We start from the raw sequence: 26,707 nt of genomic DNA on the forward strand, positions 1-26,707 counted from the left end.
TTTGCTTTGTTTACATCCACTGGTTTTCTTTTATACTTGCACTTTGATTCTTCAGTGATTACCACCCTACATTATTACTCTGTTTGGTTGTGCTTTAGAATTCCCATTCCAGAATATTTGCTCTTTGGCTTTCTTGTTCTGGGAATAAACTTGCTGCTAATCAGTGAAAATCACAAAAGGAAAAAAGAAAGGAAAGCAATCAGAACTAGTAGGATCTCATTTGATCATTCACATAATTTTTTTGTAAGAAAAAACATTCATTTTTATTGTGGAATCTAAAACCATTATTGTATCATAGTATAATTCTTTTAGCATACTCAAATGAGTTGACATTCAATATGGACAGCAGGCTAGCTCACAAGTAATAAACTGTAATGCACAAACACATTTGACTGGGAAAATCCCCACAGCCTGTTAATAAAGTGCAGCAAACTTTCCTTTTAAGAACTCCAGTAATACCTCTGGATATTTTTGGTAAAGGTAAGGAAAAGCTACTGCAGTCAGGACCTAGGTGATGTTTAGGCTTCAAAAACTGGTTGCCAGGGGTCACAGTGAAAGATTAGACAGGGAGCCAATGAAAAACACTACCTCGGAACAAAATGGGCTTTTCCAGAAAATGCAAAATTCTTATACAGATACTTAGTATACTATGATCTGACAAGTTTACACTGATAAAACAGTAAAGACCGTTAACATTATTTATACTTTCAGTGTGTAAAGAACACAGATTTTTAAATCAACAGCAGTAAGTTTGATGACAGCTCCTGAGACAAGTTGCCCTCTGCCCTCTATCCACCCATGCCAAAGATGGTAACACACAGAATAGAAAGTGATTTACTGCATGGGATTCAGAAAGCACTTGAAAAGTGGTAAAATTCTATGTTACTGAATGACAAAACAAATTTAGAGGCTTTATTTAAAAATCTCTTACTGTTCATTATCAAAGTTACAAGATTGTTTGCATACCAAGACAGACTGTAAACATAGGAAATTTTCATTAAGGAAAGATGGGTTTACTGTAATTTTATCTTTTACAAAAAATTACTATAAGGTATTGACAACCAAATTTCTCTTTTACTTTAAGTCTAATTCTCTTGGAAATTCAACCAATGTTTCCACTCTCTTGATCTAAAATTCAACCATGGTCATTTCAGGAAATACCCAGTTAATTTGTTAATCAGAAACAAACTGAGTGGCATGTATTTCCATTTTCATCTTAGGCCGAAGGCCTCAACTTCATTATACTGTACAAGAAGACAGAAGACGGCAGTGGTCCTGTGGTGTCTGTCTTCCACACTGTAGCTGGGGTTAATGACACAGTGGAAGAGGCAGCAGTGATGCAAAGCAAGGCCAGCCCAGTCGCTTATCTCACAGGGAGTCTTCTTCTTGCTTGGCTGGCAGCAGCCAAGTGTTGTTAGGCTGCCTCTATCCAAACTTGATTTTGCAGCAAAGGGTGACATGCTCTGGTAAATCCTGGGTCAGGGAGATTCCATTCAGGCCAGGAGTTGTTCCTTCAATCTGTTGGCTGAGGGATGATGCTAATATGAAGAAAATTATCTGGGTAGCTCAGATGTTCACTGAGCCACTGCAAAGGTGTTTCCAACATTGGTTCAATTCCGTGAATCATGACTTGATTCTTCTTTTCCCCATCTATTCCAAGAAAGAAACCCCCAACAATAATCAATAGAAGTCAAAACTTTGAAGAAAAAATAGTAATCTTTTGCCTTTTGACAATCCTTCATGATTTTAAAGCTGTTTTGTCCTCTGAACAGGAAAAGCAGGCCTGGAGAAAGTTTAAATGTTGCAATATGTATCACACAAAACAGAAACCTGAGGCTTACAATGAATTCTGATAAAAAAATTCAGTTGCTATATGTGAAAGTATTTGTTCTTTCCTAATTACTGTGCTTACTGTGCTTACCAAAGACTGACGTTAATGAAACTATAGTGGCGAAAACAGCCCAGTAAACCCACGGACAAAAATTCTTTAGTTCTACAGTAAAAGCAGGTGGCCACTAGAAATGACAGGAACATGAAAAATAATGTCCCTAGTTTTAAAATGCACAACAGAAAAGTGACTAGAATTGTTAAGAACTGGGTCAGTATTTGACAAACTGGATGGGCACTTAGGCTTGTTCTCTGTAATCTCTCCAAGCCTATCTCTAAAAGTGCTGACTGCTGTTTAAAAGACTAGTACAAATCACCTATAAATAAAAGAGTAAACTATGTACAGAATACCATAAATCACGTATAAACAAAAGATTAAACTATAACATGCAGAATACTATAAGTGTTGGTATCAAAATGGATAAACCCTGAGTCTTTGTAAATTCTTGATTGCCAAGGTTTTACTATATTTTTCTTGGAATATCAGAAACCATTTCACTATATAGTTCTCTTTGCATTCTTATTACACATTTCTTTGAACTCTTAATATTCTCAGAATCTTGTTCCTACTTAGCACTGAGTCAAAAAATGAATGTATAGTGCTGTAAGAGTTTCTGTGTGTGAATGTCAGAGCACCTCTGCATCCTCTGAAACGGAAATAAATGTTATAACTCATTACCCCAAACACTATTCCCAAAGCAAATGAACACGTGTGGCATAGTTCAATGATACAGTGTGTTTGCAAGACAAAAGACCAATCCTAATTCAAGAAAGGGACAGTGGAGTTCCAGCTGCATAAAAGTTGGACAACATAAGCATTATTCACACACTGTGGCAAGTCTGTTAGATTATGGTTTGAGAGCCCTGAATAGGGAGCACTGATTCTCTGGCTGGATGTTGGGACTACTTTTTAAATCTTTACCATGGAGTTGGAGGCATGGCTCAGGTGATACGGCACTTGCTAATGAGCATAACGTATCAGATACCAAGTTCCAGCACCAGTTTCCACATTTACTAGATGTCTACTAAGAAGTGGATATATCACTGCAGTATCCCAACAGAACAGTTCTAAGGTGTAAAATTACCTTTTCACAGCCTACACTTATTCTGCATTTATTTTTATTTGTTTTCTGACTTTACAAAACAACATAATTGTGAACAGAGGGATTCTTAGAATGGGACTGCATTTTTAATGGAATTGTATCTAAAGTCTTGTTCTTACTCATTGTACCCCTACTGACTAGCATGGTACCTGACATGTGTAATCACTCACAGTATAAGCATCTAATCCAGGGCAAACACTTTGCCACCAAACTATACATTCATCCCTTCCCCATTTGTGTCTTTCAAAATGTTAACCTGTGAAGATCTTTTTAAAATTAGGCAAACTAGCCAGGTGCTGGTGGCTCATGCCTTTAATCCTACCTACTCAGAGCGCTGAGATCTGAGTATTGAGGCTCAAAGCCAGCCCAGGCAGAAATGTCTCCGTGAGACTCTTATTCCAATTAACCACTCAAAAACCAGAATCAGTGGTAGAGTGCTAGCTTTGAGCACAAAGCAACTCAGGAACAACACTCAGGCTGTAAGTTCAAGCCCAACAATTGAGAAAAATAAATAAAATAAAATTAGGTAACTTAAGAGAAAAGTCAAATGATGTAGTTCTACATGGTATTTCATTCACACATGTCACTTTTGGGGGATAGCTTTGATTTTTATATAGCTTATTTGTGATGGTGGTGTTGCTGGTACTAGGGCTCAATCAGAGCCTGGGCACTGTCCTTTAGCATTTTTGTTCAAAGCTGGCACCCTACCTCTTGAGCCAGAGCACTTCTTCAATAATTTGATACTTAATTTAGAGATAGGGTCTCAGATTTTCCTGCACAAACTGGCTTTGAACTGTAATCCTCAGCTTCATCATCCTGAGTAGCTAGAATTATAGTGAGCCACCAGTACCTGGATATATATATATATATATATATATATATATATATATATATATATATATATAGAGAGAGAGAGAGAGAGAGAGAGAGAGAGAGAGAGAGAGAGAGAGAGAGAGAAGAGAGAGAGAGAGAGAGAGAGAGAGAGAGAGTGATATCAGTCTCAGAGACAGATGGGATGTAGTGGTATCCTCCACTATACTCAGTTATTGATTGAAAAGAAGTCTCGTGAACTTTTTTGCCTATACTGTCCTTAATCCATGATTCTTATGATTTAAGCCTTCCAAGGAGCTACATCCAACATCCAGCTTACAGTGTGTACTTCCTTTTTCTTTTTTTTAGTGCCAGTCCTGAGGACTGAACTCAGGGCCCTAAACACGATCCATGAACTTTTTTTTTTGGGGGGGGTGGGGGGGGGGGTGGGGGGGGGAGGTTGGTGGTGGGGTCTGAACTTGGCCTGGGTTCTTCAGCTCAAGACCAGCGCTCTACCACTTGAGCCACAGCGCCCACTACCAGCTTCTTCTGTGTATGTGGTGCTGAGGAATCGAACCCAGGGCCTCACACATGCTAGGCAAGCACTCTACCAGTGAGCCACCTTCCCAGCCCCTCCATGAACTTTTTTTGCTCATAAGTAGTGCTCTACCACTTGAGCCACAGCTCCACTTCTAACTTTTGGAGGATTCATTGGAGATAGTCTCACAAACATTCCTGCCCAGGCTAGCTGTGAATCACAATCCTCAGATCTCAGCCTCCTGAGTAGCCAGAATTACAAGTGTGAGCCACCAGCACATGTCTGGGTAATTTCTAAACTGAAATTTATCCCCCACATTTCTTGAGGCCAACTGCTGACACAGGATGTAGGCCTGTGGTCTTCAAATTATGGAAGGTATAAGGGGCAAGACATTGAATTCACTCCTTCAGCCTTGTGTACACCAGCATAGTTACTAATAAAAAATTATAAACTATAAAAACAAATGCCTATATAGGTATATATACAATTACCATGATGACATATAGTAGTATGCTTAAGAACTAAGAGAATTCTTATAATGAATACTGTAGTCAGGTATCATCTCTTTCAGATGATTTCCTTATATATAATAGGAGGTTATCAGTATAGATGCACAATTTACAAATCTAGCTTACAATAAGAGTTATGTGGGAAATTTAGAAAGTCTCCAGGATTTCTGGATCAATCTCTGGAATAGAGTTCTCTAGAGTCAGTCTTAGTACATATACTGGTACTGGTTTTATTCTTTAAAAGTTGCGTTTAGCTATCAAGTATATAGCACAGGAAAAGATAGAGAAGTTTTGGATGATGTTACATGGAGATTGTCTTCCAAGTCTTGCTGGTTGGTTTAGAACCTATGGCTGCTTGACATACTCTGTGAGTCTCATATAAACTTCTGGTGCAAAGGACTACTAGTATTCTTCCAGCTCTGCTATATTGGCCTTTCATGAATAAACAGTAAAATATTTCTTTCAGTCACCTTATTAGTTTTGAATTCTTAGGCAACTCAGTTAACTTCTGATCTCTATTCCTCACCATAGACTGTGGATACAGAATTTAAATTTCCAGGAATACAATGGGGATTAAATGGAGTATCTGATGACACAGGGCTTGGTTTAGTACATATTTTCAATTATGTGACTAAATCTTTTCTCCATCCCTCCCAGGTGTCAAAAACATTACTTAGGAAAACAAATGAGCAAGGAAGGACAAGTTTTTAAAAGGTCACAGCTTAATAACAAAAAGCAAAGGTATGAGAATTCTTTTAGTATTCAATATACCAAAAGATATAAAAAATCATGGATTCAATTACAGGATTGGCAAAGATTAATTAAGGTTGGACAACGTTTACAAAAAAAGAAAATTAAAAAATCAATAACCATAAAAATTAAATATTTGAAAGTACTTTCAAAATAAATGTAGATAAATCATCTGCATAAACTTATTGTAATGTAAAAATTCAGTACAATACACTTCCTAAGTCAAATAAGCACTAGTATATTATGATTCTATTGTTTAAAAGACTAAGCCTTTTTTTGTTGGACCGGGGGCTTGAACTCAGGGTCTGAGTGTTGTCCTTGAGCTCTTTTGCTAAAAGCTAGCAAGCAGTCTACCACTTTGACCAACAGGTCCACTTCTAGTGATTAATAGGAGATAAGGGGGCTGGGAAGGTGGTTCAGTGGTAGACCGCTTGCCTTGCATGCATGAGTCCCTGGGTTCAATTCCTCAGCACCACATAAGCAGAAAAGGCCAGAAGTGGCACTGTGGCTCAAAGTAGTAGAGTGCCAGCCTTGAGCTGAAGAGCTGAGGGACAGCTCCCAGGCCCAGATTTCAGACCCCACGACTGACTCCCCACCCCCCAAAAAAAGGGCAGGGTAGATAAGGGACAATAACAGGCCCTGAGTTCAAGACCCAGGACTTGCACAAATAATAAAAATACTGTAAATAAAAAGGTGAAAATACTGCATAGATCTTTGTCATTTCTTCGAAAGCTTCCCTTCCAGGAACTAGACATTTCCAGTAGTATTCTAGGGGATTTAAAATGCGGGATAAATGTGACCTATTTAGGAACAGATGTCTAATTAGCTATAATATAGGTCATTTATTGCAATGATACTATAAAACTTTTATCTTGTGACTTGTTTTCCTGTTTCTTGCCCTTCAATATTCTGTAAATAAACAGTGGCACCCATGGTAGCATGTGTTTGATTTAAAATGTTTCACATGTTAATTAACTTAATTTTACATGTTTCCTCATTGTAAATAAGCTTGATTCCTAACTAAATGTTCTACCTATTAGCTTCAGTTAACCATGTATGATTTCTTCTATTTTGTTTTATGTAAAAGGAGAGGAAGATAAAGGGAGAAATAATTGAAATAGCAAAATATTTTTATATATTTCCTACTTTCTGTGCACTATTCTTGAAGAAATCATAATGAGTTTGGCCTATGAAAAATCTCTATTACTAATGAAATTAAATTCATAGCAATCTTTAGTCTTTATTACTAAAGCAAATTTCAATAAGCAATATAAATAACCTAAAAGTGTAAAAAGAAGTTACATATGATTCTATTGACATGTTTGAGTATAATTATTATTAATACATTAATAAAATTTCTTAGTTTAAAAAAGAAAAAAATGGATGGTATTATCTTTAAGGGATTATAAGCTTTTGATGAGAAAATATGAATTAAATTTTTTCTTTTCAAAAGTCTTAACTTTGAATATGGCATAGTAAAAGTCTAGAGTCTTGTATTTAGCTTTGTGACTTCATGTTTATATATTATAGTCAAGAGAAAAATTTTGGAAAAAATATGTAATACTTCTGAAGAAGATTTAAACAAATAGGTGAGCTTTTTGATTACCATTAGTCTGAACAATTTTATTCTATGTGACAAATTTTTTAACCTCTGATACATTCATTAGTAAAATGCCATGTAATTGAATCCATCGACATGAAAAAGCACAGGCTGAAATCTGAAGTGCATACATCATGGTGAAGGATTTTGACTTAGCCACGGCAGTAATAGTAAGGTCAGGTCAAAGGGGGTTAAACCAAGCCAGGATATAGCCAAAGGAATACATCAAACGCTGATTTTAAAAGGGCAATTAATCTTGGACAGAAATGCTTCCTGGGGAATGAGATCTCAATCTTAAGAGCATACTACACGATGTAGCAGTAAAAATGAACATATACAAGCTTACAGAGCTTTTATCCTATGATCACAAACAGAAGGAGAGTGCTGCTTATCAAAGAACGACAAACCATTTAAAAATACTTACATTAACATCTTCCGGACCTATACTCTCTTAGCAGTACGGACTTACTGAATACAAATTCTAGTAAATACATCCTATGTACCTTTACCTATTTATACGTCTTCTAGCTTACATTTTGTATTGTTTCAGCCCCAATGTATTTTCAGAGCCTTAACTTCTAATATTTTAAAGAATAATTTCAAACAATGCCCAAACATAATTCATTTGCCTCTATATCTGTTAATGGGGACATGAAATAAATTTGAAAATCTAACTAGCTAAAATTTAGTAAGATCATTTTAATAAGCTTTTATAAAGCCTCTTGACATAACACCAAAATTAAGATATTAAGATTTATTCACTAAATGTAGAATTTTGAAAATATATGCTCAAAGTATTTTATCTCTTTAAATGAGGAATAATTCTAGTTGGGACTATTATAAGCCATGTAAAGATTATAAAATAATTGTATTGTTTTATACATGGCTAGACTAAAGTTCCACAGAACTTGTTTTAATAAAGAGTTTGCTTTAAACTGCCTGCATAAATAGTTTACTATTTTAGCAAGAGAATTTTGTTATGAAGTGCAAGGATGGAACATTAGATGTACAGGCCTCTGTTTCCCACTTTTAAGAAAGCAATGTTAACTCATTGGGGCTTAATATAAGGAACAATAATTAAAGAGGGGATTCGGTGGCATCTTTTGTTAGGTTAAGCAATCTCATGATCTCTATTAATGAAGGAAATTAATTAGCTATCTATATTTCTTTGATTTTAGAAAGATGTATCAATGGTCTCAGATATTAAGAGATTCTGTATCACCAAGATTAGTCAATAATGTCCATGTGTCAAGACAAAGCAGACATAGGGAAAAAAAAGGAGAAGGAGCCAACTAAGGCCAAGAATTTATGATAAATTGAAGAAAACTACTTACTAAACAGGCGGGCCTTTTATAGATTTAAACATGATTATAGTAAATGGCATGTATCTTTCTGCATACTTTGAGCAAGTCTATCTTCATAATGAGTTTGATACTGGCTTACAGTAAATAGTTTACTATAGATTATATTTTCTTTCATTAACTGGAACTTGGATTTGTAGGAGGATTATAACATGTCTAAATTGCTTCTTTATATAAACTGACTCTGCAATTATCATGAGTATAGCTTTTTTTTTCAATTTGTACAAAAATATTAAAGCTATGCCAGGAGCTGGTGACTCATCTGAGCTACCCAGGAGACTGAGATCAGAGGATCATGGTTCAAAGCCAGCCCAGGCAGGAAAAGTGCTTGAGACTCTTATCTCCAATTAACCACCAGAAAACCAGAAGCGGTGTTGTGGCTCAAAGAGGTAGAGGGCGAGCCTTGAGCCAAACAGTTCAGGGACAGTGCCCAGGCCCAGAGTTCAAGCCCCGTACTGACCCCCTCCAAAAAAAATGTTTGTAACTTTAAGTATTACTATCCTACAATACTGTGAAATTTATGTAACCATTTACTCTGAATAAAAAATTATTATTAAAAAAAGGCTAAAGTTCTTGTGGCTCACATGTGTTATCCTATTACTCAGGAGGCTGAGATCTGAAGATCTTAGTAAAAAGTTGGCCCAGGCAGAAAACTCAATGACATGTTTATCTCCAACTAACCAGCAAAAAAGCTAGAAAAAGGTGTGGCTCAAGTGGCAGAGCACCAGCCTTGAGCAAAAAAAGCAAAGTAAGAGCATGAGACAGATTTCAAGCCCCAGTACTGGTGTGTACATGCATGCATGTGTGAGTGCACAGTTAATTATAAAACTGGGAAAACACAAGGTAAAAAGAAACCTTACTTTATAAAATAGTACACATGTGCACTAAAGCCCTATTTCCCAAAAGAATGCAATTTTGAAACGTGGCAACTTTGATAGTTATTATCAGGCAAGAACACACAAATAATGACCAACTCTATGAAAATTGTAGCAACCAGCAAAACATGCAGGCACTGAGAGAGCTCAAACTGGCCCATATATATGGAATAAAATCTTTGACTCTGTTTGAAAAGGCTGGTTTAATTAAGGGTGTCTGAAAATACCACTGTAGTCCTCTTTAATGTTCAGTTTCTAAACTGATGAAAAGTGAGATGTCAACACTCAAGGCAGCTGAAAAAGAAGTCATGCTTGTTGGAATTAGTAACAAAATCAGGAGTATATTTTATAAGACTCAATCTGACAAGTTTCTGATGATATTCAAAATATGAGAAGAAAGTCTCCTACTTTTGGAGATGTTTTAGTCATTGCCCTTGAATTATTAAAATTCTGGATGTCAGTCTGATGAATACTATCATCTCCAATCAATTTATATCTGCCATTTTCAATACAACAGAAGCCCATCTGTTCTCTTAATACCATTCCAAGAACTGAGAATATGAGCACCTATGATAATATAAATGCTGATGGTGCTGCAAAATTACCAAGAGTGTAATCTACCCAACATCACTTAACACTGCCTGAAAGTGCCCACAACTAATGAAAATAGAGCGAGAATGACAGTTATTGGCAGCACCAGCAAGAAAGCTTCTGATGACAGAAAATTTGACTGATATTCGAAATCACACCAGACAAACATCACAAAAGAGATTGAAATTAGCTCTATGTTGCCACTCAGTATTAATGAAAATCAAGTTTTGTCCTGAGACACAAGCAAAGAAGGAAAAATTTCTGAGCTGATTTTGTTTTTTAACTTACTGTTGTCTTTACCAAAACAATTTTTTTCCATTGTTTGAATTACTAAAACCAGTAAGATAATTGTAAATTATATTAAAATAAGGATTGACAATGTGTGTGTGTGTGCGCGCGCGCACTGACCCATTTCATGACTGCTCAATTCAAATATGGGAAAGTACAAAGGGAAACTATTCTAATTCAAATTCTAAATAAATGTATAAATACTGAAATTATAAAACCATTATTATTTAACTCTTAAACCGGCAATCTGAGGAAGCTTGGCTTGTGCTTGCAAGAGGGGGAAGTGTCATAATGCAGATGATTACTGAAGGTTTCAAATCTCAGGTCATAAGATGTGATCAACTAGCTTTAATTCTGTCCAAACATTGCTATGGTCAGCATGAGATTTAGATGTTTCTTGTTTGTGCCTGAAAAAATGTATCACCACATCCCATCATACAGTGAATTCACTGTACAAAAACAATCTAATCATATTGAACAAAGGGGGAAAAAAGTATGAAATTCATTTCTAACTTATAGCAATTATTCTGTGATCTTTCTATAAAGCATATTAAGAATAAAATAATTTTGTTACAATTCCCAAACTGGGTTTTCTAATTTCCAAAGCTTAACTTCATGAAGTTCCTCAGCATCTTTCAAACATTTCTGATGTTACTGAAAACTTTATGCACATACACATGAAAAAAGCAGAAAAATTCTGCTTCTTCAGCAAATGGCACAGGAACATTTTACAGCACCATTCACCCTCTAGCAACCAGCCCATGGGTGGTTGGGTGAAGGATCTACAATGAATGTGTGGGATGTGTGACCTGACCCTCTACTGTTTTTTAATTTGCCTAACTTCTGTTATCTTCCATTTATGACACTTGTGTGTGGGTGACAATGGAGTTGTGGGGTAGTGGTGTTCAACTCTGGGTCTCGTTCTTACTACCACTTGGGCTATGCCCCCAACTCTCATTGCTTATTTAAGATTTGAGTTCTTACTCTGTTCTCCAAAATCAGTAAGGACAATGCTAAGCTCTTCCTAATGTTCTTTGCCTATATGCAGTCTTGATCATACAGTAACTGTAAATTTTTCTGTCTAATCCAACTGGACCAAAGGCTTATAAGGAAGGGATTATATCCTTCGCATCTTAGAATCTTTCATATCACAAAGTAGTATAGACAATGCAAAGAAAATGGCTGATAATGAACTTTATAGCATCACAAGGAAGCCTAGAGATAAAGATATCAAGGAGTCATGAAGCAGGACAGAAATGGACAGGGGAAAACCAACAGTCACAATGTTGTTTTCCTTGGCAAGTGTGATACAGGGAGTTTCTACTTATTTATCATGGAATATAAGCCTTTCTTTACATATGTAAAGCAAGTGAAGTATGAAATTAGGTTATGAGGTGCCCAACACTTACAGGACTAACCAACAAAACTTTGACATCAATTGATAGATGAAAAAGGGCAATTGTATTTCAACCTAATTTACCAGAATGGGAAATAATAAATGACAGGCAAAGCTTACCATGTTTATCTTGTCAAAAGTAGAAATCTAACACTAAGATTCTGTTACTGGAACTTTAGCATATTTGTTCTTAATGAACAAATAAAGTATTTCACTTCAGGTATGGTACAGAATCTTAAATCTGAGTCATTTTTAATTACAGCAAAACCACAAGAAACAATTTACCTTAGCTCACCTTTGATTATTTCCTGTTACCTCTAACTAGGCTAACTCCCCTAGGCACTTACAAACCAAAAGAAGACAACACATAAACCAGGTCATGATGAGTTACTCCACAAGAACAATGACCTAATGCACGTCTTCATAAATATTAGTACATTCTAATGTCATATGATAAATTAAGACAAAATTCCTTGACACTTGAATCATTTTTTGTAGGGAGTGGTAGACAATAGAGCCACATAAGTTTTATAAGTACTTTCTCTTTTTATTGTATGACAGCCGGTTCTTATCTCTACTATACACATAAGTTGAAAGTTTTTGACACTTGAGTGCCAGTATGTCAATATGCTCCAGACTTCATAATATATAGGAGTACTAAATATAGGTGTACACAAATTAGGTGTACTAAACCATAAACAGTGAGCAGTTCTTTACTGAAACAGTTAATTGGTGCTATTTTCCTTAAAATTCTTTATATGACAATTATTTTCTAAAAATAACTATGATGTAACCAAAGAAGAGGCAAAGAGATGAAAGATTTTCTAGCTATGTGCCAGTGGCTCAAGCCAGTAACTCTACCTATGCAGAAGGCTGAGCTGTGAGGATCACAGTTCACAGCCAGCCTGGGCAGAAAAGTATGAGCCTCTTCAATTAATCACAGAAAAAGCTAGTGCTGTGGCTTAAGTGGTAGAGTGCTAGCCTTGAGCAAAAGGAGCTCAGGGATTGAGCCTTGGCTTGAAGTTCCAGCAATAGACCAGTTTAAAAAAAAACAAAAGATTTTCTAAATCACAATTGGTACTTAAGGGTACTTCACCAAAAAGGAATATTTTATTCTTCAAAATAAAATGAAAAGTTACAGAGTTGTGGAAAAAATAACCATAAATTACACATAATAGAGCTAGGCATCAGTGGCTCACACCTGTATTCCAAGCTACTCAAAGGGCTGAGAACTGAGTATCTTGGTTCAAAGCCAGCCTGGGCAGGAAAGTCTATGATGAGTCTCTTATCTCCAAATAACCAGCAAAAATGCTTCTAATTGAAGAGTGGTAGAGCTCTAGTCCTGAGTGAAAAAGGCAAGCTAGAGCACAAGAAACTGAGCTGAAGCCCCAGTATTGGCAACACACACAAGCAACATTAAAATATTAATTTCATAAAAGGAAGTCAGGGAGACCACAAAGGGAATGCTGAATGGAACCCAACAGAAGGAATGGGAGCCCAAAGAAACCATAACCAATCAACTAAGCGATTTGAGGACAAACACTGAACACCAAATTAAGGAAGTAAAGAAATTCATACAAGACCTAAAACAGAGCTTCAACAAAGAACTTGAAGCCATCAAAGCTGACCAACTAGAAGGAAAAGAGATAAAAAACAAAGTAGAGAGTCTTGACAGCAGGTTAGACCATGCAGAAGATCGAATCTCAGGGATTGAAGACAGCCTAGATATTATAGAGAAAGAACATACAACCATCCAAGACAAGTCCAAGAAATATGACAGATCTATCCAACACCTGGAAGACACCATCAGAAGGCCTAATCTAAGGATAATGGGTGTAGAGGAGCACCTAGAAACAGAAGTTAATGGTCTAGGAAATTTGTTTAACAGGATCCTAGCAGAGAACTTCCCAAACATGCAAAAAGATAGGCCTGTCCAGATACAAGAAGCCTTTAGAACCCCAAATAGACCAGACCAGAATACGACATCCCACCGCCACATTATAATCCACACAGGATCAACTCAGAACAAGGAAAAGATCCTTAAAGCTGTCAGAGAGAAAAGGGTAATCACTTATAAAGGGAAAACAATTAGAATCACCTCAGATTTCTCAGCAGAGACAATCAAAGCAAGAAGAGCCTGGAATGATGTATGCCATGCCCTAAAAACAAACAACTATCAACCAAGAATACTGTACCCAGCTAAACTCTCCTTCATAACTGAAGGCCAAATAAAAACCTTGCATAGCAAAGAAAAATTGAAACAATACATCTCCACCAAACCAGCCCTACAAAAGATTCTTAAAGATGTCCTACACATAGAAAACCAACAAGACCGCAATAAAGGCCAAGAAACTGCACCCAAACTGAGAATCCAAGAACCATAGGAAGAACCCAGTTTTCGCAGCCCCCAAGAAGGTAGGTAACATGGCAGGAACTCCCAAATACCTCTCAGTCCTATCTAATGTTAACGGACTGAACTCTCCAATTAAGCGACATAGACTGTCTAGTTGGATTAAAAAACAAGACTCTTCTATCTGCTGCCTGCAGGAGTCACATCTTGCCCGTAAAAACAAACACATTTTCAATGTTAAAGGCTGGAACAAAATCTACCAAGCAAATGGACCGCATAAACAGGCAGGAGTTGCAATCCTAATATCAGATAAAATAGACTTCAAATTAAAATTCGTGAAAAGAGATAAAGAAGGTCGCTACATACTAATTAAAGGATCTCTCCTTCAGGAGGATATTACAATTCTAAATATCTATTCGCCAAACAATGGAGCACCCAAATTTATCAAAGAAACACTACTTTCCCTCAAATCCCATATAGATCCAAAGACATTAATTGTTGGGGATTTTAACACACCACTCTCCCCACTAGATAGATCAACTCGGCAAAAACTCAACAGAGAAACCGCAGATCTAAACAGCTGCATAGATCAACTAGACTTAACAGACATTTACCGAACATTTCACCCAGCAGCATCAGAATACACGTTTTTCTCAGCAGCACATGGAACATTTTCTAAAATAGACCATATTTTAGGCCACAAAGCAAACTTGTCTAAATTCAGAAACATTGAAGTTATACCTTGCATTCTCTCTGACCACAAGGGAATAAAATTAGAACTCAACACCAAAAGCCACCAAAGAAAGTCCGGTATCACATGGAGGCTGAACAACACACTGCTGAATCATGAGTGGGTCATGGAAGAGATTAGAAAGGAAATTCAAATGTTCATGCTATTCAACAAAAATGAACACACAAAATACCAGCTCCTCCGGGACACAGCAAAGGCAGTACTCAGAGGCAAGTTTATAGCTCTGAGCTCCTACATCAACAAATTGGAGAGATCTGAAACTAACAATTTAATGACACATCTAAACCTCCTTGAAAAAGAGCAGCAAGATAAACCCCAATCCAGTAGACGGAAAGAAATAATCAAAATTAAATCAGAATTAAATGAATTAGAATCCAAAAAAACTATAGAAAGAATCAACAAAACAAAGAGCTGGTTCTTCGAAAAACTTAACAAAATTGACAGACCCTTAGCAAATCTTATCAGAAAAAGAAGAGAACACACCCAAATTAATAAACTCAGAGATGAGAATGGAAACATCACCACGGAAACAAGCAAGATTCAGAACATAATAAGGGAATACTTCTCAAAACTTTATGCTAATAAGTTTGAGAACTTGACAGAAATGGACCTCTTCCTAGCAAATATTGACATGCCAAAACTAAACCAAGATGAGTTAAACTATCTTAACAGGCCCATATCAAGCATTGAAATAGAAACAGCAATAAGAGACCTCCCAGCTAAGAAAAGTCCAGGACCAGATGGTTTTACAGCGGAACTTTACAAGGCCTTCAAAGCAGAGCTCACACCAATTCTCCTCCAACTCTTCAATGAAATTGAAAGAGAAAGCTCACTACCGAACACATTCTATGAAGCCATCATAACCCTCATCCCAAAACCAGGTAGGGACTCATCAAAGAAAGAGAACTATAGACCCATTTCTTTGATGAACATTGATGCAAAACTTCTCAACAAAATTTTGGCCAACCGACTTCAACAATTCATCCAAAAAATCATACACCACGATCAAACAGGATTCATTTCAGGGATGCAAAGCTGGTTCAATATACGCAAATCAATTAATATTATTCATCACATCAACAGGAGCAAGAATAAGAACCACATGGTTATCTCAATAGACGCAGAAAAAGCATTCGACAAGATCCAACACCCCTTCCTGATGAAGGTTTTGGAAAAATTAGGAATCCATGGAACATTCCTCAATACAATAAAGGCTGTATATGACAAACCTACAGACAGCATTATACTCAATGGTGAAAAACTAAAGCCATTTCCTCTTAACTCAGGAACAAGACAAGGATGCCCACTCTCTCCACTTCTCTTCAATCTAGTATTAGAATGCCTAGCTACAGCAATAAGACAAGATGCAGACATAAAGGGGATCCAAATAGGGAAAGAAGAAATAAAACTCTCCCTCTTTGCAGATGACATGATCTTGTATTTAAAGAATCGCATAGACTCCACTCCCAAATTACTCAAGCTGATTCAAAACTTCGGCAAAGTAGCAGGTTATAAAATTAACCCCCAAAAATCAATGGCTTTTCTGTATGCCAACAATGAGAAAAGTGTGGCTGAAATTAGGAAAGCAACTCCATTTGTAATAGCCCCACAAAAAATAAAATACCTAGGAATTAACTTAACTAAAGAAGTGAAGGACCTCTATGATGAAAACTTTAAAATCTTGAAAAAGGAAATCAACACAGAACTTAAAAAATGGCAAAACCTCCCATGCTCCTGGATTGGAAAGATTAACATCGTGAAAATGGCAATACTTCCCAAGGCTATCTACAAATTCAACGCAATACCTATCAAAATTCCACCCTCATTCTTCAAGGAAATAGAAGAGGCAATCCAAAAATTCATATGGAACAATAAAAGACCCCGAATAGCAAAAACGCTCCTCAACGGAAAGAACACTGCTGGAGGAATATCAATACCAAATTTCAAACTCTACTATAAAGCCATAGTAATCAAAACAGCTTGGTATTGGCATAAGAACAGACCTCAGGACCAATGGAATAGAATTGAAAACCCAGAAATGAACCTACAGACCTATAGCCATCTAATCTTCGATAAGGGAGCTAAAACAATAGAATGGAAGACAGACAGCCTCTTCAGTAAATGGTGCTGGCAAAACTGGTTAACTACATGTAGAAAACTAAAGCTAGATCCTTATATATCACCCTGCACCAGAATCAACTCCAAATGGATCAAAGACCTTGAACTCAAAGCAGACACTCTGAAAACATTACAGGATGGAATAGGAGAAACCCTGGGTCTCCTTGGCTCAGGCCGAAATTTTCTGAATAGAGACCCGGAAACACAACAAATCAAAGAAAGGTTGGACAAATGGGATTGTATAAGGTTGCAGAGCTTCTGCAGGGCAAATGACATAGCTAGCAAGATCAATAGAAAGCCCACGGATTGGGAGAAGATCTTTACTAGCCATACAACGGACAAGGGTCTCATATCTAAAATATACTTGGAACTCAAAAAATTAAACCACCCAACAACAAATCCTCAAAGAAACAACTGGCAAATAAGTAAGTGGGCAAAAGACTTAAAGAGAAGCTTCTCTGAAGAAGAAAGAAGGATGGCCAATAGACACATGAAGAAATGTTCAACATCCCTAGCCATAAAAGAAATGCAAATCAAAACAACATTGAGATATCACCTCACTCCAGTTAGAACAGCAAAAATCAAGAACTGTAACAACAACAGATGCTGGAGGGGATGTGGACAGAAAGGAACCTTACTTCATTGTTGGTGGGAATGTAAACTTGTTCAACCACTTTGGAAAGCAGTATGGAGGTCCCTCAAAAGACTCCACATAGAGCTCCCCAATGACCCAGCAATCCCACTTTTGGGCATTTACCCAAATGATCACAAACATGGCCACACTAAAGCTACCAGCACAACTATGTTTATTGCAGCATTATTTACCATAGCTAAGATATGGAACCAACCCAGATGCCCCTCAGTAGATGAATGGATCAAGAAGATGTGGTATATATAAACAATGGAATTCTATGCCTCCATCAGAAAGAATGACATTGCCCCATTTGTTAGGAAATGGAAAGGCTTGGAAAAAATTATATTAAGTGAAGTAAGCCAGGCCCAAAGAAACATAGGTCCCATGGTTTCCCTTATTTGCAATATCTAGTATAGGTATGAGTCAAGCAAAAAAGTCAGAGAATGTGATGTTAGGAAAACGAACCCTCAAATATGTATTTTAATGTTTTTGTTTCTTTCATGCATATGTTTCTAACGCATTTATAAGATTATTTCTTTGTTGCTTTGTATGTCCCTCCCCCACAGTGTAACCCCCGCTTTCACTATATTTGATGTCAGTATAACATGTGGCGGAGACGGGGACAAACAAGTCGTTTAAGGATTCAGGTGGACCTGTTGCAACAATGAGAAGTACAAAATGTCATGTCAAAACCAGCTTTACAATGTCGGTGGGGGGGGGGGGGGAGGGGATGATTGGGTGGGGGGTAGGGGGGAGGCTCGGAAGGGAGGTGAAGGGTAAACAAGGGAGGAGGCTGCAATGCTTGGTAAGAAATGTAAGCATTATCCTGCCCATGTAATTGTAACCCCTCTGTACAGTATGTTCTCAAATAAAATAAAATTAAATTAAAAAAAATATTAATTTCATAATAATGCCTTAATCTTCACTAAACTAATACAATAAACAAGGCTATTCAATGTTTCAGTGAACATGGCAATGTGCCACTGAAAATTTCTCCTCAAGTTAATCAATAATGATTAATCATAGGCTTGAATTAGAATCTAGTCATTAGGAAATTATTAACAGAAGAAATGTGTGTGTGCATGTGCATATGTGGGTATGATTAAGCATCCCTAATGTACAAATATGAAATGTCTACAAACATTTTACATACCAATACAACCAATATAATAGTACTATTGAGAAATTCCACATCTAACCCTATGTGACAGCTCAAATCATAGGAACACCAAAAATATTATAGAAAATTACCATAAAGCTATCTATATTTTTGAGGTATATATGAAAACAAGCTTGTCCTAACCTAAGTAACAAAGCGTTTAAAACAGAAATGTTGCTATGCACAACATTACCTTCAGGAGTAACTGCAGAAGGACAGACTTCTTTGAGGAGGTCTCCTAGTGTATGCAGTTGCCCATCTGCAGCCACTGGACGAAATAGCTTCTGAATAAAAGGCTGTTCTGTCGTTGTCTATTTGAAAAAAAATAAACATAAAATAAGCCAATTAAAAGAATAAACAATGAAACCTTTGCTGCTGCTAATTACAGATTAATAGATCATTGCATTTTTATGCTGGCATTGTAAGGTGTAATCAAGATACCTAACATCAGAGATGTGGTAACACTTTTAACATGATAAATCAAGCACATCTAATCCTTAGGAAACAATTGTGCTAATCGAGAGCACAAGACATTCTAAATATATCTGGCCAAACTCTTCAAAAAAGCCAGGCCTTGAAAAACAAAACAGAAAAAGAACAGAGAGGGAAATTCTGATCAGAATTTATTTATTTATTTAAATTGATTTATTTATTGGGGAGGGGGCGGTCGTGGGGCCTGAACTCTGAGCCTGGGCGCTGTCCCTCAGCTCTTCAGCTCAAGGCTAGCATGCTACCACCTGAGCCTTAGCACCACTTCCGGTTTTTTTTTATTTTCTGCTTATGTGGTGCTGAGAAATCAAACCCAGGGCCTCATGCATGCAAGGCCAGCGCTCTATCCCTGAGCCACCTTCCCAATCCCTGATCAGAATATATTTAAAAGTAAAAAGGGACAAAGGTGACAAAAAATAACGCAAGTAATAGTCTGGTAAGACCTAACAATCAAGTTCAACAATAAACTCTGGCTAAACACATTGGGGGACCAGAGGCAAGTGTGGCTCATGTGGCAGAGTGCCAGCTATCAGCAAGAAAGCCAAGCAAGAGCTTAAGACCCAGCTTAAGACTGAGTTTAAGCTGGGAAGGTGGCTCAGTGGTAGAGCGCTTGCCTCACAGGCATGAGGCCCTGGGTTCGATTCCTCAGCACCACATAAGCAAAAAGAAAAAAGCTGGAAGTGGCGCTGTGGCTCAAGTGGTAGAGCGCTAGCCTTGAGCTGAAGAGCTGAGGGACAGTGCCCAGGCCCAGAGTTCAGGCCCCACGACCAGACCCCCCCAAAAAAAATAAAAAAAAAAATAAAGACTGAGTTTAAGACCCAGTACTGGTCCCCAGCAAAATAAATCCAAAAACAAACAAACCCCTCAAAAAATAAAGAACAATTTTCAAGTCTATTATAAAATTTCAAGGTAATTTATTTATTTTTTTCTTTTTTTTCCCCGGTCGTGGGGCCTGAACTCTGGGCCTGGGCGCTGTCCCTCAGCTCTTCAGCTCAAGGCTAGCGCTCTACCACTTGAGCCACAGCGCCAATTCCGGCTTTTTTCTTATATGGTGCTGAGGAATTGTACCCAGGGCCTCATGCATGCAAGGCAAGCGCTCTACCACTGAGCCACCTTCCCAGCCCCTCAAGGTAATTTATTAAGCAAATTTCTATGGCATGACAGTCTCCTAAGAATTTGAGTAATATTTACAATACAGTTTACATGACTTTGCCCACATTTAAAATAGCTTCATTTTCCTCAACTACCCTACTGATGGAGGCATCAAGGTCTTGCCAACTGGTATGTGACGAGCATTTCATCTTCTACCACTTTTTCTTAACCACGAATTTATTCATTTGCACTCTCTCTCAGAAATAAGATCTCAGTAATATGCAATTGCACATAATTCACATCATAAACTGAACTTTTTGGTAATTTTTTAAATGTATGATTAATGTACTTCAAATTTTGTATGTAGTGAGGGATCCTGGGGCTTGAACTCAGGGCCTGTCCCTAAGATTTTTTTTCCTCAAGGCTAGTACTCAACCACTTGAATCACAGCTCCATTTCTGGCTTTGTCTGATGCTTACTTGGAGAGAAGAGTTTCATGGACTGTCCTGTGCAGGCTGGCTTTGAACCACAATCCTCAGATCTCAGCCTCCTGAGTAGGTTGTGTAAGCCACTAAAGCCTGGCTCCTCAAGCGACATTCTAGGGCTTGAAAGCTGGAACTGGGTGTTGTCCCTAAAATTCTCTTCTTGCCCACCTCGCCCCTTTTTTTTCCCCCATCGGCCATGGGGCTTGAACTTTGGGCCTGGGTGCTGTCCCTCAGCTCTTCAGCTCAAGGCTTGCCCTCTTCCACTTGAGCCACAGTGCCACTTCCAGCTTTCTGGTGGTTAATTGGAGGTAAGAGTGTCACAGACTTTCCTGTCGAGACTGGTTTTGAACCGAGATCTCTACCTCCAGAGTAGCTAGGATTACAGGCGTGAGCCACTTGTGCCTGGCTGTGTACTTGTTTAAGAAGCCGTAGTTCCCCACACAAATTGAAACCAAGAACAAGAGCATGCCCAGACAAGTAGTTCACTAGGTAAAGATAATAAGGGTTAACAGTTCAGATGGAAGGAACAGCTAGAAGACTGCAGTAGCAACAAGTCAGCCACCATGTACTTTGGGCTAGGAAGAGGCAAAGGAAGTGAAGTGATGAGGTCTAATGGCAAGTCCCACTGAGTGTGATGATTTGGTTAAAAGGTAAAATGAGGCTAGCCAGTGAGAAGTTGACTGAATAAGCCAAGTTTATATAATGACAACTGGGACAGTAGAACAAGGGCAGAAATGCATTCTCAGTTTAAAAAACACTCAAAATGGACCACCTATAGTCTGACCTGTAAGGTAGCTTAGCTCTTATAAAATTACCTGAAAACAATATAACCAGGAATACTCAAGTCACCCTAGTTACATAAAAAAAAAAAAAAAAAAAAAAAGCCCTGTTATTTCTAAGCACCTCTCCTTCCAGTCTCTGCACTGAAAAGCTATTTATTTTATTATTATTTTTTTTCAGTCATGAGGCCTGAGCTCTGTGCCTGGGTGCTGTCCCTCAGCTCTTCAGCTCAAGGCTAGCGCTCTACCACTTGAGCCACAGCGCCACTCCAGCTTTTTCTGCTTATGTGGTGCTGAGGAATCGAACCCAGGGCCTCATGCATGCAAGGCAAGCACTCTACCACTGAGCCAACTTCCCAGCCCTGAAAAGCTATTTATAAAAGGTCTGCTCATCAACAATCTTGTGCAATTAACATAGTCACTTAGTTAACAATACTAAATTCTGTAGTGGTATCATGACAACTCTCAGGGCTGCCTGCAAGTGCAAAGAAAGAGCCTATCCCAAACACAGCCAAGTAGGTTAACATCAGTGATGATAAAACAAGAAGTGCTGACTTACTTCAGAAATTTAAACATTGGAAAATATATAGATAATGTAAGAGGAACATTACCACAAATAGAGATAGGAGTCTGAGTCTTATGACTGATTTCAGTATATACTACAACAAAAAATTGTAAAAGAGGGGCAGGCATTGAAGCCAGAAAGAACTGGCTGAAAGTCTTGGTTCCACTATTTATTTTGGAACTATTGGCACAATATCTAACATATGTAAACTTCAATTTCCTCAACTGAAAATAACTCACATATGGATTTATATGAATGGATGTAACACCCACATTGTATAGTTTTTGAGATAATAAAATGTACAGTATAACCCTGGCATATGATAACTTATAACTTTAAGGACCATACCACTACCAGGACCACCACCATATTAGAACACTGCTGTGTATATTTTAACCATTATCTTATGCATAACTTAACATCATCCAAATTTAGTGCAAACTTTTATATACTCTGAGTTTCAATCTCTTTACTCTAAATTCACTTTCTTGATACAAAAGGTACCAAATCATGAAATTCAGCAGCTTCTATTTTAGTATTCACTTACATGAAATAAGAAAAAAAATAAAGTCATTTTAGGACATTATCCAAAACACATCTAAAACTTAATATCAAGAGCTGAGCATGTCTCAGACGGGTATAGCACTTTCCTCAGTACTACTACCATTAAATAAAATACTGATAAACTGGATTTTAAAAAACATTTCCAACAAAAGTCTGAATTTCTAATATATGGTACATGCTCAGATGCTCAAAATTCAATATTTAAAAAAAAATAAAGAATCTAGGAGCTGAGCACTAGTGGTTCACACTTATAATCTTAACTACTCAGGAAGCTGAGATGAGGATCATGGTTTGAATAAGCCAGGCAGGAATTAAACACCAGAAAACTGGAGGTGGCACTATGTTGGAAAGTGGTACAGCACTAGCCTTGAGCAAAAGATCTCCGAGACAGCACCCAGGCCCTGAGTTCAACCCCCCCAGGCACTGTGTTCAACCCCTCATGGACTTACAAAACACACACACAAACTCACACACAAAACAATCTAGAAAACTGGCAAAAGATAGGGACAGAAATTTTGTTAAAGAGAACACAAAGGATTTTTTTTAAGCAGATGCTCAACACATCATTATTAAAGAAATATAGTAAAAAATCACAATGTACTACCACTACATACCTACCAAAATAATTCTTATTAAATGTGACTTTAAGCTGGCAGTGATAGCACAATTCCAGGCCAGTTCCTGTCTCAACACCCTACCACCCCCAAGTGATACTTTATAGTATTTTACAGAACACTAATAAAGGTTTTATGTTGAGGTATGAACCAAGAAGATGGTTACATACTATAATGATTATAATAACATATACCCTATAGTCAACTCTATTCCTAGCTTAGTATTAATGTGACTTTTGTGGTTTTGGTGATAAGAGATTTTTTTGTGAATTAAGAGATTTTGATTTGTTATATATGATAATTTATAGCTATAGTCAGTGACCATCAAGAGAAGAACGAATCTCACTAAGAGTTTCTACTCATTGAAACAAAGTGATCTTTTCTTCTCTAGTGGCTGGGGTTATAGGCACAGCCTACTATGCCCAGCTTGATACTCGATTTTCAAACAAGCAGCCAAGAGAGTATGTGCCTCTAATCCCAACACCGGAAGGCAGAGTTATGCAGAATATTATTAAATATGAGTAAAGAACTTAGAATGTAAATTTCATTGAATATCGAATTTCAAATAAAAAACTTACACTGTCAATCAGAACTTAGACTATAAATCATAATACAGAATTTTACTGAATCACATACATGACATTCCATTAACAGTGATAACAGGTATTATGAGAACTGAGAAGAAAGAATATTGTTGTTTCCTGCTTAAAAAGGGCTTAAAGGGAACATAAAGCAAAAGCATAGGGATAACAAGGCAAATCTCCTAAAATATAGTAGTATCTGGGACCAGGACCTCACACTACTGATGTAAGAATAACAACAACAACAAAAACTATGTCAAAAATAGCCTTAAAACATTTACTGTACACTGAATAGAACATCATTATGCTAATAAATTTATTGACTAATACAAAAACACATATTGTAATAAAGTGGTAAATGATAACAGAAATACATATAAAGAGTTTAATCCTAACTATTTAGGAGGCTGAGATCTGAGGATCACCGTTTGAAACTAACCTGGGCAAAAATGCAAGTGAAACTCTTATCTCAGATTAACTAGCAAAAGGCTTATAATTGGGGGGTGGGCCAAGTAGTAGAGCTTGAGCAAAGAAAAACAAAGTTAAGCAAAGGCCAGCTATCTCCAATTAAACACCAAAAAGGCAGAAGTGGAGCTGTTGCTTAAGAGGTAGAGCACTAGCCTTGAGCACAGAGAGGATCAGGAACAGCACTCAGGCCCTGAGTTCAAGCCCTACAACCCCTCACCCCCATCCCCCCCCCAAAAAAAACTAATGAAATAAGTGGTCAACAATGACTAGGTCTTTGTTGCAACAATGAGAAGTACAAAATGTCATGTCAAAACCAGCTTTACAATGTCGGGGGGGGGGGGGGGGTATGATTGGGTGGGGGGGAGGGGGGAGGCTGGGAAGGGAGGTGAAGGGTAAACAAAGGAGGAGGCTGCAATGCTTGGTAGGAAATGTATGCATTATCCTGCCCATGTAACTGTAACCCCTCTGTACAGTATGTTCTCAAATAAAATAAAATTAAAAAAAAAAAATCAAAAAAAAAAAAAAAAAAAAAAACAATGACTAGGTCTTTTTCATTCCTCTTTTAAACTATTAAATGTAGAATCAGAAAAGTTAGAAATTCATTATAGAGCAAATCAACCTTCAGTCTTCTTTGTTATCTTATTAATACTATGTGGTACAAAGTAAAAGGAACCAGGGCTTTACACAGAATATACTGCTAGACTTTACCAACAATGATATATGCATCAAAAACACAAGAGATAAATACTTCAAACTGACAGGTGTATTTGGCCTAAGATATACCTATTCCTGTTAAATTACCACATACACAGAAAAAGCCAGAAGTGGCGCTGTGGCTCAAGTGGTAGAGTGCTAGCCTTGAGGAAAAAAAGCTCAGGGACAGTGTCTAGGCCCTGAGTTAAAGCCCCAGGACTTGGGGGGAAACATATATATCCACACTTTTATAGTAAAAAAAAGACCAAATTAACATTAGTGCTTTTAGACTTTTACAGTAAATGGTCTTTTTTTTTTTTTTTTTTTGTGGGGCCTGAACTCTGGGCCTGGGCGCTGTCCCTCAGCTCTTCAGCTCAAAGCTAGCGCTCTACCACTTGAGCAGCGACACTTCTGGCTTTTTTTTTCCTTTTTGCTTATGTAGTGCTGAGGAATCGAACCCAGGGCCTCAGGCATGCAAGGCAAGCGTTCTACCACTGAGCCACCTTCCCAGCCCCAGTAAATGGTCTTGGTAGTGGGGAATGAAGGAACAAGGAAAGGAATGGGAAGGAAACTATCTTTTACAGAGGAAAGTAGACTTGAAAATAAGCAGTAGTAGTGTCTGAAGTTCATTTTTAATATCCCTAACACACTAAAAAATAATAATTAACATTTGGAAAGCTGTCATTACTATAGTTAGGGACACATAATCTCAAAGAAGCAGTGTCTTAATTGACACTATGATTAAAGAAAAGCACTCTTGCAAATAATATCCACACATCTGGTTTAAAGTTTGTTTAGTCTTCTTTAAATTATATTCATTCTAATTCTGTCTAGACAATACCAAATATATTTTGTGACATACTAGCAACAGCATTACAGGTTAGCACTATTATCGGCCTTAAGATTTAGATCATGCCTATAATATCCTAGAGCAACTCAGGAGGCTGCGATCTAAATATCACAATTTCAAGCCAGCTGAAACAGGAAAATTCATGAAACTTTTATCTTCAATTAGCTATCAAAAAAGCAGAACTGGAACTGTGGCTCAAGTGGTAGAAAGCTAGAAAACCAGCCTTGAGCAAAAAATGCTAAAGGACAATGCCCTGGCCCTGAACACAGCCCCAGTGCTGGTACAAATAAATAAACAATTTCTGCTGTTTTTATTGTATCAAACTATAAAGACTAATACAAGAATAATGTGGGCTGAGAATGTAGCCTAGTAGTAGTGCTTGCCTAGCATGCATGCATGAAGCCCTGGGTTCAATTCATCAGTATCACATAAACAAAAAAAGCTAGAAGTGGCTCAAGTGGTAGAAGGCTAGCCTTGCGCAAATGAAACTCAGGGATAGTACCTAGGCCCTGAGTTCAAGCCCGAGGACTGTCCAAAAAAAAGGGGGGGGGGGGGGAAATAATGTAATCAATATTTTCTTCTGGAAGTCAAGAACTTTTTGAATGTACACTTTTATATTTTTTGGGGGGGAGGGGTCAGCTGTTGGGCTTGAATTCAGGGCCAAGGCACTGTCCCTGAGCTTCTTTGTGCTCAAGACCAGTACTCTATCATTTGAGCCATGGCGTCACTTCCACAGTTTATGAGTAGTTAATTGGAGATAAGAGCCTCCTCGGGACCTTTCTGCCTAGGCTGGATTCAAACTACATC

At 37.6% G+C, this 26,707-nt stretch overlaps 1 protein-coding gene across 2 annotated transcripts in view; it reads right to left on the reverse strand.

The window, feature by feature from the left end:
• Positions 1-233: 233 nt before the first annotated feature.
• The window catches only part of Atg5 (autophagy related 5), a 79,340-nt gene continuing 52,866 nt past the window's right edge, over positions 234-26,707 (reverse strand). For both annotated transcript variants that reach the window (XM_042665601.1, XM_042665641.1), the window contains 2 exons: positions 18,914-19,031; positions 234-1,650 (listed from right to left, as the gene is read on the reverse strand). In XM_042665601.1, the coding sequence (XP_042521535.1) occupies positions 1,514-1,650; positions 18,914-19,031 (255 nt within the window). In that variant the 3' untranslated portion in view covers positions 234-1,513. The remainder of the gene's footprint in view (positions 1,651-18,913; positions 19,032-26,707) is intronic.

This window comes from Dipodomys spectabilis, unplaced genomic scaffold (genome assembly GCF_019054845.1).
Source record: "Dipodomys spectabilis isolate Male_0828 unplaced genomic scaffold, ASM1905484v1 ptg000001l, whole genome shotgun sequence".
Taxonomy (NCBI): domain Eukaryota; kingdom Metazoa; phylum Chordata; class Mammalia; order Rodentia; family Heteromyidae; genus Dipodomys; species Dipodomys spectabilis.